This window comes from Dermacentor andersoni, chromosome 1, assembly GCF_023375885.2.
Source record: "Dermacentor andersoni chromosome 1, qqDerAnde1_hic_scaffold, whole genome shotgun sequence".
Classification (NCBI taxonomy): domain Eukaryota; kingdom Metazoa; phylum Arthropoda; class Arachnida; order Ixodida; family Ixodidae; genus Dermacentor; species Dermacentor andersoni.
This window is the reverse complement of record NC_092814.1, coordinates 74,379,346-74,391,999: the sequence shown is the minus strand read 5'-3', so window position 1 is coordinate 74,391,999 and position 12,654 is coordinate 74,379,346. Positions and strand designations below refer to the sequence as shown.

Here is a 12,654-nt window from a genome sequence, read left to right as displayed (position 1 = left end):
AGAAATTTCCAGTCGAACGGCGGTGGTCCATTGCTGCCGTTGTTCCCGCTGATGAGGCCTCGCGGGGAATTAGAACCGTTTCGCGGGCAAGATTCTTCAGGTATTTCAGCACCCCACCGCGCAGCAATTGTTCTTCGATATGCCTTGAAGTTTTGGACACCACGCACATGAGACGGGTGCTGCTTATTTCGCTCCGAAAACGGTAATAAAACAGAGATACTCGAACTACGACCCAGAAAACTACGGCGGACGGCTGCCTGCTTTCCCGGGTGCACTTAGCAAGCCCGCCACCAGAAGCGCGTTCGTCGACACGCGTATAGAGCAGTGAAATATGAAGGGTAGAAGGTGTGTGGTCGTTGCATCCCACACGTTGTAAAATTTCATTTCGGCCATATATACTCTGTGACAACTTTGTGTAGTTGGTGCACAACAAAATAAAACGAAAAGTAAGATAACATAAAGATACAAGCAAGGAGAACAGTGTTGTGTCCCTTCTTTTTTTTTTTTTTCTTCCTTGTTCTCCTGCTGTTTCTTTCATCTCAGTATGATTAATGAGGTCATCCTATTTCAAGTTCCAGAAGGAACAGCCTTTGCACGCAATATATCTCTGTGACTGGACGTGGAGTCGAGCTGTGCGCTTTCCAGCGGGCGAATAGGATGACTTGTAACTGTTCGAAAGGTCACCAGCGCTTTCGCTGGTCTCGGCGACATCACTGACGCCCGTGCTAGTCCTCGCTAGAGCGCGTTTGGAGCAGTGCAGAATCCTTTTGTTCGCCCACTGCAAAGCAATGTTAGCCGGAAGCGGGGAACCAATAGTGTGTCTAAATGTAGTAAACAAAAAAAAAAGAAAGAAAGGAAATCCGGGGAGTGCCTGGAAGAGCGTGTCAAAGCGAAGAAACTGCAGAATAGGACTCTTGTTGCTTTAGCACAACCACTAAATCTTTCGCCACCCACGCACATGCTGTCTAATCAGGACGCGCTCTTCTAGCAGTGGCCAGAAGCGCGCGGTTAACGACATTTCGCCGAGCTGACGCAGTGCTCTCGCTGTCGCGGCGCTACGTGCTCCTCGCAGGTTCGCCACCCCCCGGCAGCTGGGCTCCCCGGTGAAGCGCGCCCGCACCGAGCCGCTCGCTTTCCGGCCAGCCAGCGCCATCGGCGGCAACAAGGGTGTTGCCAAGAAGAAGCTGCACACGTACGCCGAGCCGGACATCCTCATCTGCGGCAACTGCCGGGAGGTGTTTCCGGGCCTGCAGAAGCTGCTCGACCACAAGCGCCACCGTTGCCGACTGCGCTTCACCTGCCGCTGCCACGTGGTCGGACTCTTTCCGGCCGAGTCGCCGCCCGGTGAGCGCTCGCTCTGTCCGTAAAATTGGCCCCGCCGGTGGTGGTAGTCCGGCCTGCCGGTTGAGCAGATCGACGAGCTCAAGTGCGCAGTGCTCCTCGAAGGCGTAGCTCCCCGCGTCCCTTTCTTAGGTCCCTCCCTCATCCTCCTTTGAAGACGTGGAAGCGTGCATTGAGGTCTTGTCACTGATCAGCCGCAAAACTCAGGACCTGCAGCTGAACCCGATGTGTGCTTGAAAACAAGAAGTTCCTAGATTGCGTGAGACAAACACCGTCTCTTGCTACTGCAAGATGATCCCAGCCTAGCATCATCGATTTTATCAAAAGCGAGCGAGGCTGTAGGTTTCAACGTTGCTTCTCTGAGTTATGATCAGAGCGTACCTTTTTTTTTTCTCTACCTCTTCTTCTTCTCTCTCTCCATGCATGGTGCCTTTCCTTTTCACTTTCTTTGTTGGGCTTTACGCCACAAATAAACGATGAAGTGTAAAGAGTAAAGTTCCGCATCTGAATTGAAACATACTGTCTAAATATACTGGGCAATGTTTGGTAGAAGCATACGTCATAGTTATTATCGTGAGATTGTGCGACGAACTGACGCTTATTTGACGTCGGACAATTCGATGTGGTTATTAATTTACTCGGGTTGAAAGTCTAAAAAGTACCGATGATATTTGAATAGTTCTTTAAAATCTCGTGCTTTAAATCATGCGAACCAATTTGTCAGTCTCACCGAGCTCAAGTTAGGCAGTCTCAGTACGGAATATGCAAGTACCTAATGACCGTTATAATAAATCTGTCGATGTTAAGACTCGTGTACAACCACTGGCTCACGGTGTAAGCAGCTATCAGTGGTGACCATAAGACTGGAAACAAACACAGAACGAAAAATAATTAGAGCCCATGAAGAACCGCAAGCGCCGTCATTAGAGCTGTCATTGCAGCTGACATGATCGTACCAGTCATGTCAGCTTCAATGCCGAGCTGGCTGAACTAACACAATATAGAGAACAAGGTCTCTGCGTGGATGTCATAGTCACCACACCTGTTTAAAATGTACGCAGTTTGTGTCGATTTAATCAAAGATGGAGGAGACATCCCGCTTGGATACCTTGTAGACCTTTACACACAATGCCTCACGACTTCAAGTGTACCAGAGAAGTGGAAGAATGACAACATTATACTAATCCACAAGAAGGGAGACGTTAAAGAACTGAAAAATTGTAGGTCTATTAGCTTGCTTTCAGTATTCTATAAAATATTCTCCAAGATAATTTCCAGTAGAAGAAGGGCCACATGAGGCTGGCTTCAGGAAGGTATATTCTACAATAAATCACATCCATGTCATCAATCAGGAAAACGGGAAATCTGCAGAGTACAATCAACCTCTCTATATGGCTTTCATAGATTATGAAAAAGCATTTGATTCAGTAGAGATAACAGCAGTCACAGAGGCATTACGTAATCAATGAGTGCAGGGTGTACGTGAATACCTTGGGAAATAGCTACACATATTCCACAGCTACCTTGGTTCTCCACAAGAAAAGGAGACAGTTACCTATCAATGAAGGGATGAGGCAGGGAGACACAATATCTCAAATGATATTCACTGCTTGCTAGGGAGAAGTATTCAAGCTATTCAAGTAAGGATCAGCGGCGAATATCTCAGCAACCTTCGATTCTCAGATGACGTTGTCGTGTTCAGCAACACTGGGGACAAGTTATAAGAAATGGTTGAGGATCTTAACAGGGAGAATATAAGAGTGGAGTTGAAGATTATTATGCAGACGACAAAGATAATGACCAATAGCCGGCCAAGAGAACAAGAGTTCAGGACCACCAGTCAGCCTCAAGAGTCTGTGAAGGAGTACGTTTATTTTGGTCAATTACTCATAGGTCAATTACCCCTGACCATGAGAAGAAAAATTACAGAAGAATAAAAATGGGTTGAAGAGCACACGGTAGGCATTGCCAGATCCTGACTGGGAGCTTACTGCTATCATTGAAAAGAAAGGTGTACAATCACCGCAGTCTACATCTGCTAACATGTGGGACAGAAACTTGGAGGTTAATAAAGAAACTCGACAACGATTTAAGGAGCGTGCAAAACGCAATGGAGCGAAAAATGTTAGGCGTAATGTTAAGAGACAGGAAGAGAGCGGTGTGGATCAGAGAGCAAACGGGGATAGCCGATATTCTAATTGACATCAATTTTTCAATATGCAGCTGGGAAGGCCATGTAAAGCGTAGGATATCTAATCGGTGGACCATTAGAGTAACAGAATTGGTGCCAAGAGAAGGGAAGCGCAGTCGAAAACGGCACAAAACTAGGTGGGGTGATGAAATTAGGAAATTTGCAGGTGCAAGTTGGAATCGGTTGGCTCAGGACAGTAGTAAATGGAGATCGCAGGGAGAGGGCTTCGTCCTACAGTGGGCATAAATGATGATGATGGTGAACTTTTGTAACCTTTCTCGTAAGTTGTTTGTCGACTTTACACTGACGGCTAGAATAGTGCCTAACACAGTACCGAACTAACGGCGAGCCGGTAGGAAGGATTGCTAAAAAATGTTTTTACGGTCACATTTCCTTCGAACTTACGTATGAGAATCTTTACACACATAGGAGCCACAAATAGGCCTTAACAGACAGGATGTCCACCATGAGTGTCGGAAACGCCGGGCTCAAATCCTGCTGCCATCGAAAGGGCTTCGGGGTTCCTAATGGGTACTGATTTTTCCTAGCCAGATGGCCCGGTCCTTCCCAAGAGCAAACATCTCGCCAGGGGCGTAGCCAGGGGGGGGGGGGGGGGGGGGGCTTATGGGGCTTCAGTCCCCCCCGAAATTTTTTCGTGCTGTCCATGCACCGCCGACCAAAGCAAACACCGGCGCCGGAAATCATTCTGGATTTTGTCTAGAACGTCTTTTTCACGCTCGAAAAGCCATTTCACCGCAAAAATTGCGAACTCGCGCTGGATTTCGCAGCAACGCCCATGCACCGGGAGTCACAGAGCGCAAGCAGCCCCATCCGAGCACAAAGTTTCAAGGACATTTTGATGGCGAACGGGCTAGCCGGGCGTTTCGCAGAGGGCGCGGAATCTACACTGTACCATGGTATCTACGGAGCGCGTGGATGTCAATTCCGAAACTTTATGGGTATAAAGTTCTCATAAACTTTTGATGTGGAAGGTGCATTGACATTTCCAAACGTGTGCTTTAGATTTCAATTGCGGAACTTTGTAAGTTTAATGTTCCCATAAATATTTGACGCCAAAGGTTCATTAACTTTTTCAAAGTCGTACATCGGGCCATACAACGAGGCAAGCCAAATCAACACACTATCAGACAAGTTGACAAAGCCCGCAGCGAGGCCCGATGAGAAGAATCATTGTGGCGGTTCATTCGTGCCGTCATGTCACATAAAAAAATATGAACATTTTTTTCCACCTGCGCCAAAGCATCCAGTGAAGACTAGTACTAAAGCCAGCCAAGGTAACTACGTTCTTATTAATTTTTTCAACCTTGACTTTTAATCGCGAGGACACATTGAGCCTCTTCAATTTTTTTTTCTCTCTCCCCTACCCGCGGGCTGCCACAGCCAGCCAGAGCGCATGCGTCTTTCTCGTGTTGCCCCGACCACCGCGCGGCGCACTACGGTGCGCGTTCGGTTTTCTCTGGCCGAGTGCATTTTCGCCTGGCCGAGTTTTGGACGCTTTCTAGCTAGAAGACGAGAAAAAGAAACAATGGTCGCTGGCCGCCATCACTGTGGGGACTCGATGGATTTCACCGCGTTCGCCTGAGCGCAACCTCTCCAGAAAGTCTTGTCTAGCCGGTGTAGAATACCGAGCAGTATGCGTATGGTTCTAGGTGGACCAAACGTCTCACGATTTCTTCGATATTCTTTCGGTAGCCAAATTAGGTGCCCAAAGTAGGCGTTCGATTCTGGAAATACTTTCCTTTGCGTTTCTGCATTTCGGTTCCCCCGCCCCACAAAAGGAAAAGGACATTGTTGTAGCACAGCGAATTGTCGCATGGTGAAAGTTCGATTTTGCTGTTTCTTCTTTTGCGGAAAGTAATGGGCAATGGGATGCTTCAGCTGCCGGATACTCTTATTATATTATTGCGATAGCAATTATATCGACACTCTAGGCGCATTCCTACCGTTGCCGTCGCCCTCATGTTCCGCATAAAGTCCAAGCGCGATAACATCATAACCGCGCACCGCATGCTGTATGTGCGATTCACGTAAGGAGGGGGAAGGGGGGCTGCAATGGATGAGCCGACGATGGTGGCTCAGTCTTGTGTGCGCAAGGGAGAAAAGTGAGGAGCAAGCGCGCCGCTTGCCGTCGCGCGCGATACATCGCGGGGAGTGGATGGAATGGGGGAGGGATCTAGGATTCTGTAAATCTGTGATTGCGCAACATGTTTATTTGCCTTGTTTGACCCATCATATACCGCGACTTTTTCTTAGATACGTAGATTTATTGGAGACTTATACGTACGTTTAGATATCTTGTTGCGAGGTTTTGTGCATACTTGCAGTATGCAAGTATGCAGTACTTTGTTTCCAGTGGCACGTTTTTGCCCTTTATCAAGCTGTATCTTGGCATTTGTATATTCCATTGTATCTTCGCGTTTCTATTGTACGAAGGCGAGTGAAATGAAAGTGAGCCCACCCATCCTGCGCAATTACGGTTCTGTTAATTATCTGCAAGGCCTGCGCGTAGCACACAGGCAGCTCTCATCTACAAAAGTGACACGCAGGTGTGAGGATGAATGTTCTTTAATGCGCACATACACTGGGTTGAGCATGGTTGCGAGAGGTAACGGACGCTACAGAAGTCGAGTAGCGTGGTGCCGTGATGTTTTTGACAGCTGAAGGTGTTTCCCAAAAAGAAATTAGTGACCGTATGGCTGCCGTGTACATTGCAAGCAAGCAAGCAAGCAATCAAGCAAGCAAGCAAGCAAGCAAGCAAGCAAGCAAGCAAGCAAGTAAAGTAAGTAAAGTAAGTAAGTAAAGAAAGTAAGTAAAGTAAGTAAGTGCTTTATTTCCCATATACAATATACATTTGAATATGGACAGGTCTTGAGGAAGAAAGCTGCGTCAGCAGCTTGACTAATCCTATTGAACATTGAACATTGCGTTTCATTGGCCACTGTCAAGCGTTAGAACAAACGGTTGAAAGAAGGACGTGAAAGTTGCAAAGACGATCCCAGACCGCACCAAAGCCATCGTGCAATCACTCCTAACAAAACTGAAAAGGTTGATGAGCTGATGACACAGGAACGGAGGATAAGCATCGATGAACTGGCAGAGCATGTGAACATCAGTCCCGGTTCGGTTCACCGTCACCGTTCACGCCATAATTCATGAACATCTCGGTTATCAGCTCTTGTGTGCGCTATGGATGTCAAAGATTTTGAACCACCGCCAGAGTACGGAGAAGTTCGGCGCTGCCTTTACGCTCTGATCCGGTATCACAATAAGGGTGACGATTTCTTGTCTGCAATTGTGATCGGAGACGAACCATCGTGCCACTACTACGAGCCTGAAACACGACGGCAAAGCTTACAATGGAAACATTCGAATTCACCACCCCCAAAGAAAGCAAATGCCGTCATTTCCGCCGGAAAGGTGTTGCTGACTTTTATATTTCGATTGTCATGGACCATTACTGATAGAATTTGCTAAATCTTGAGAGACTATCAATTGTTTCAGATATTGTGAAACGCCGGATCGGCTGCGTGTTGCAATCAAGAACAAACTACGTGAAAAATTGACGAATGGGGTCATTCAATGACAATGCCCGTCCACACGTCGCTGATGTGGTTAACACAAGACTGGCAAAGCTCAAGCGGGAAACGCTGCAACATCCGCCATTACAGCTCAGACCTGTCGCCTTGCGACTTCCACAATTTGGGGCAGCCGAAAAAACAGCTCAAGGGAACCAGATTCCTCTCGGACGATGACGTGAAAGTCAGTTGCAGACGTTTTGAAGCAACAACCCAAGGAGGTTTATGAGACGGGAATTACGCGACTCGTTAGTCAATGGGCCAAATGTCTAAATGCTCATGGAGGCTACTTTTAAATAAAGTATCCCGTCTGTCATATATTCGCATTGGCTCACTTTCATTTGACTGGCCCTCGTATATTCTGCAGAACTCCTGCTTTTTATACGTGCTCTCTGTTGCGACTATAATTTCGTTGCAATTACTCACGATACATGACCGGTGACAGCTGCTCCGGCGTAATACATTGGAACAAATGACAGCGTCATTGAGATGTTTCACTGGCCCTTGCATATGTACAAGAATGTAAACAAGGATCTTGAATGACAAAGTTTCATTACCATATTTGTCCTCAACTTGTTCATTTCATGGGCTTTACATTTTTCATATCAGTGGCATGCACTGCTTTGCTGGTTTCGAACTGATGTAGTTCTAAAGTTCGTGTGATATTTTCTTTACTTACTAAGTAGACAGAAACATGGAAGCATCGACATCAGTCATGTTGGGCACAATTTTTGGCACATACGAGTATAATATTCAATGAAAAAATACATATTTTGCTTGTATTGACAGTGCGTAGCGTTCAAGAATTCGTTTGCAGCATCTTTGGTAATGACAATACAGTTATTATTCATGTATTTGATCCCTAGGCAAATTGTTTAAGAGGAAGCTTTAGCTCGGGCCCAACTCCGACGCGGCCTATTCAGATACATGTAAAACGCAGAAACGCTTTTCTGAGATAACTCTTGAATCGCTTTTAATGAAATTTGTTGCAGTTGAGAGAGTAAGTTAAATTCTAGTGTCTGTTGGAAGCGGAATTTTGATTTAGGGCCCGAACTTTGTTTAAAATATTTTGAAAAATTCGAAACTCCGAAAAAAAGTAGAAGCACGAAGTTTACAATTTAATAGGTCCTTATCAAGAACAGATATCGTGGTTCTGTAAACGGCATCCATTACACCATTCAAAGCGGACAAATTCGATATGTCTATTTGAATTGGTTATGTTATGTACAAGGGTTCTGCAAAAGCCTTATTTCCATAATACTTAATTTTTTGAGACTCATGTGTAACATCAATTTTGTCCGCTGAAGATGTACTATTATGTGCAATTTGCAGAATTGTGATATCAATTTTCATTGCTGATTTACAGAGTTGTAAGCTTCATTCTTTCGTTTTCTGAAAATTTTTGATGTTTGCCACTTTTTAATAAAATATTGACGACCTAAATCGAAAATTGGAAACAAAGAATCACTAGAATTTAAGTTTTTGTTTTAAATTCAACAAACCTCATCAAATTTGGTGAAGTGGTTGCCGAGAAAAATGAATTTTCCTTCTACATGTATTTAGATAGGAGCATCCGACCTAATATTTCCTCTTAGGAGGTGGCCGAGCTGCATTGTGAGCTCCCCCCGAACGAAATTTCTGGCTACGCCACTGCATCTCGCATATGGTGGACGACAGGCGTTCTTTGACTAACCACGCATCAGAATCAAATTAGAATCAGAATCAGTTTTATTCATGACAAAAATGGGGATAATTACAGCATAAGTATATAGAAAAGTAGGTCCCCTAGTTAGAAATGGAAATTGGACCTCCTGTGCAAGATGTTTAGCATTAATAATGCAAACAACAATCGCAACATGTAAAATTTACGATAATAAAGGTTTTTGGAGACAAGGCAATAAATGAACAGAAAAGCAGCAGATGAATGTATTAAACAATAACAAAGCTTCGGATTAGTCAACAAAAGGTGAAACCACAAAAATAGCTTAAGAAGAAAAAAAAAATGCGGGAGACAAATAGAGAAACAAAGTGAAAGTTAATAATACAACTCATACTACACTCATGTGGTAAAGTCGGAGGAAGCTAAAACAAAATGTTTAAGTTCTGTACGCAGTGGCGTAGCAACAGGGGGGGCCGGGGGGCCGTGGGGGTGCAAGTGGCCAGTGGGGGGAGGGGGGGTGTCATATCCGCCTGAAGACACCCTTTCTGCCGGCTACGCCCGGGGGGGGGGGGGGGGGGGGGGGTGACAGAAGACCTATGGGCCCCGGGTGCCAGACGACCTAGCTACGCCACTGTCTGTACGAAATCTGTGAGCTTTGAACAATTTTAAAGGGAATGGTAATGTGTTCCACAGAGATAAAGCTTAAAAGTGTAATGACTACTTACCATAGTTGGTGCGAACGAAGGAAATTGTTTTGGAAATTGTTTTGAACGAAGGATTGTTTTGGAAAACGCGTCATTAATGTGGCAGGTTCTCTGTGCCGCCATGAACATTCCAGCAAAACTAGTAAAGAAGTGAACTCCCAGCCTCGTACAAGACCATGATAGGATTACAAAACTCAGACGATGACCGACATCCTCTTGAAGTAAGACGAACCCCTAAAACCTAAAGAAAGAAAATAAACTGAGCAAATATTTTCGTGAAATCCTTTACGGTCACGTAAACAATGTACAGGCGCCGACAAAAGTGGTATACTCCACGCTGCGGGAGCCGGAGCAGCGGCACACTGCATCGCGACGCCATCTACAGGCGGATTCTGGGATCGAGACAGCCAATAGGTGCCCTTTATTATCGGTAGACATGATCCCAGATGCTGCCTGTAGATGGCGTTGCGATGCAGTTTGCCGTTGCCGGCAAACGTTGCGATGCAGTTTGCCGATGCGGTTGCCGAAAATACGAAATCAGGAAAGAAACCATTTATGATAACTCAAAGGGAAGCTCATTACTTTTCGAAGCGAGATCGGGATGCCTTAGAACACGCACCTATAAAGCGAGATATAAGAAGGAAGAAGAAGCATGTGCTTGCTGCGGTAAAGCTAGGGAAACGACGGAGCATATTTTATTAGAATGTGAAGACGTCTACCCAGCGGTCGATTTAGGCACCACTGGCCTCCTTGAAGCCCTTGGGTTCAGCGGGAGCAGTGGTAAAGCAAACAGGTCCGCAATAGACATTAGTAAGAGGCGATTGGAGGATTGGTGGAAGAAAAGTAGGGAAACGACAAAAGACGGAGACGTACAAAAGCACAATTCGCAATAGGGGATCAGAAAGTTTGGACGCGGTAGTTCATAGCGTTTTTTTTTTTCTTTTTTCATTGGTTAACCTAGGTAGGATATTAGGCAGCATAGTAGCAAGAGCTTGGTGGCGCAACCCACCGCCCCGTTCCAAAGGGGACGCTCATAACATCCATCCATCCATCCGTTGCGCCGGCTTCCGCTGCGTGGAGTATATCACATTTGTCGGCGCCTGTACGTCACCCATGCACAGAGAACCTCAGTCTGATCAGTGTCTGTTAAAAATATATTTGTTACTTTCTCTTTGAAAACCTCTAGTTAAAAAAATAAGCTTAATTTTAACCAAATTTCAGCAAAACTTGGAGAGAAGACTTCATTTGTATGCAATTATGAAACAACACGAGCTACAAAGAAGCGATTGAAAGTTAATTATTGTGAAAGTTATCTAATCATTAGTATGTTCATCCCGTGGCGCTTTAATTAGTTCGGCAAACTTTGGGCAACCCCAACATTTTTAAACGATTTAACAACTGCGTTGAATGCAAATCTGTTTCCCTGTTCGCTAATTTTGTTCGCTCGCCTATATCATTTTCGATTAAAGTTCAGCTGCGCTGTAGTTATTGTGAGCACAGACTTAAAATGTCATGCCGTTGTCAATAATGCATTGCTGTCCTCCCGGGACAGCACGTCGTTCACAATTCAGGTCCTTCTTCGTCGCAGTCAGCTTGATTCACGCTCACGGAACGAATGAGTACATGTGAATTACCAGGAATTAGGCTCGAGAAGGCAAGATTCACAGTTAGTACTACTTTAATGCCCCCGTGCGTTAAATCAACGCGTCAATGGGTTATTCGTTCCAACGACACTATGTAAGCTGCATAAGCCCTACCACACGTACAGCCTCGTCTGCTAGTATTGATTTGTTCTTCCATTTAGAAATTAAAGTATGCTTAGGCTTGAACACGGGTTGCTAGGTTGAGCTCTAGAGTCCACTGTCACATTTTTGTGAAACCACTATGGCAGTTAGCAAACGTCATCGACGCTTCGTTAAACAGTTTGTAAGTATATCAGCACGACGAGCGTGCAGTGTGAAATGCGTCTAGCACGATTACATCAAGCCTTCTAACTTTCCATGCGTATTGCGCCTAGCGGCCCTGTTCCTTCATTTTCTCGTCGTCGCCAGTCCGGGAGCAGACGCTATATATTTCTATCATCCCTAAAATTCCCATCCCTCGACTCCCCTCTGCAGCCCCACTCAGCCAACAAGTTTACAGTCATCCTTGCATAAAGTTGTAGAACGTCGAACTTTGGCCACCCGTCTCTGTCAGGTTGACGGCGACGAAGTTGCGCCTCCGCATGTTCCCCGCACTGGACTCAAGTGGCACGTGAGGGAAGTAGGCATAGGAAGGTTTGCTTTAATACAATTGTGCTCCAGATGGCGTAGATTTGTTGCAATGGCATTGTTTATGTATAATTTGTTTTATCACTCGGTAATTCCGGAGTAAACAAGGCCAGCAGGCCAGCAAACCTGTAAGTGCAGTAAAGATTGTAGTTCTGTCCTGCGTCGGAGCGATTCGGCAAGACAGCAGCAGGACCCAGCCACGATCAAAAAAGTCCACGAAGGTTCGCAAAGAACGTTTCGCTTTAAAAGTGTTTAGTTTACTCCCTTGTGAGAGTAACTTCTTTCTCATGACTGCAGCTTTCATGGAGTACAAAAGTTAAATGCTCAGATGCGATTGTAACAGATTATGCATGTACACTACATAGAACATATGAGAAGGGACCATCACCCTGCGACCAGACGCACAGTCCTACGCGGCGTATAATTCTACCAGTACTTGTAGCCATGCCCTGAGTGGCATGACTCGCCCGGAAAGCAGCTTGCAGTTTAGCACTTGTACTCAGTGCAAGTGCTAAAGAGACCGCTAGTTTGCTGAATGCAAAGGGAACCTTTTCTTTTACCTTGTCCCGGTGCAGGCATTCCGTTGCCCATCTGCGCTCAGTGCCTGGCACGTTGTGGAAGTTGGTGGGAGCTGGCCTGCCACCTTGAAGCAACTCATGGAATGTCCATTTACCACCATCCACTGGAGGCAGCCACGAATTCGGTGAGTACGACAAACAAAATACCTTCACATTTTTTCTTACTACCCTGTCGCATCTATATCTATTTCTTTACTCATATAAATTACATGGATTTGCATTATTATGGCAATCCACCGTTTCTGTGTCACAAATAAACGATGGATGCTGAGTAGGAAGAAACACTTTCGAATCCACACCTTGTACAAAGCCTT

The 12,654-nt window shown here is 45.5% G+C and overlaps 1 protein-coding gene across 1 annotated transcript in view; it reads left to right on the top strand.

The window, feature by feature from the left end:
• The window catches only part of LOC126545441 (uncharacterized), a 265,594-nt gene that overhangs the window by 233,517 nt on the left and 19,423 nt on the right, over positions 1–12,654 (top strand). The window contains exons 4-5 of the mRNA XM_050193317.3: positions 1,073–1,344; positions 12,338–12,465. Of these exons, the coding sequence (XP_050049274.1) occupies positions 1,073–1,344; positions 12,338–12,465 (400 nt within the window). The remainder of the gene's footprint in view (positions 1–1,072; positions 1,345–12,337; positions 12,466–12,654) is intronic.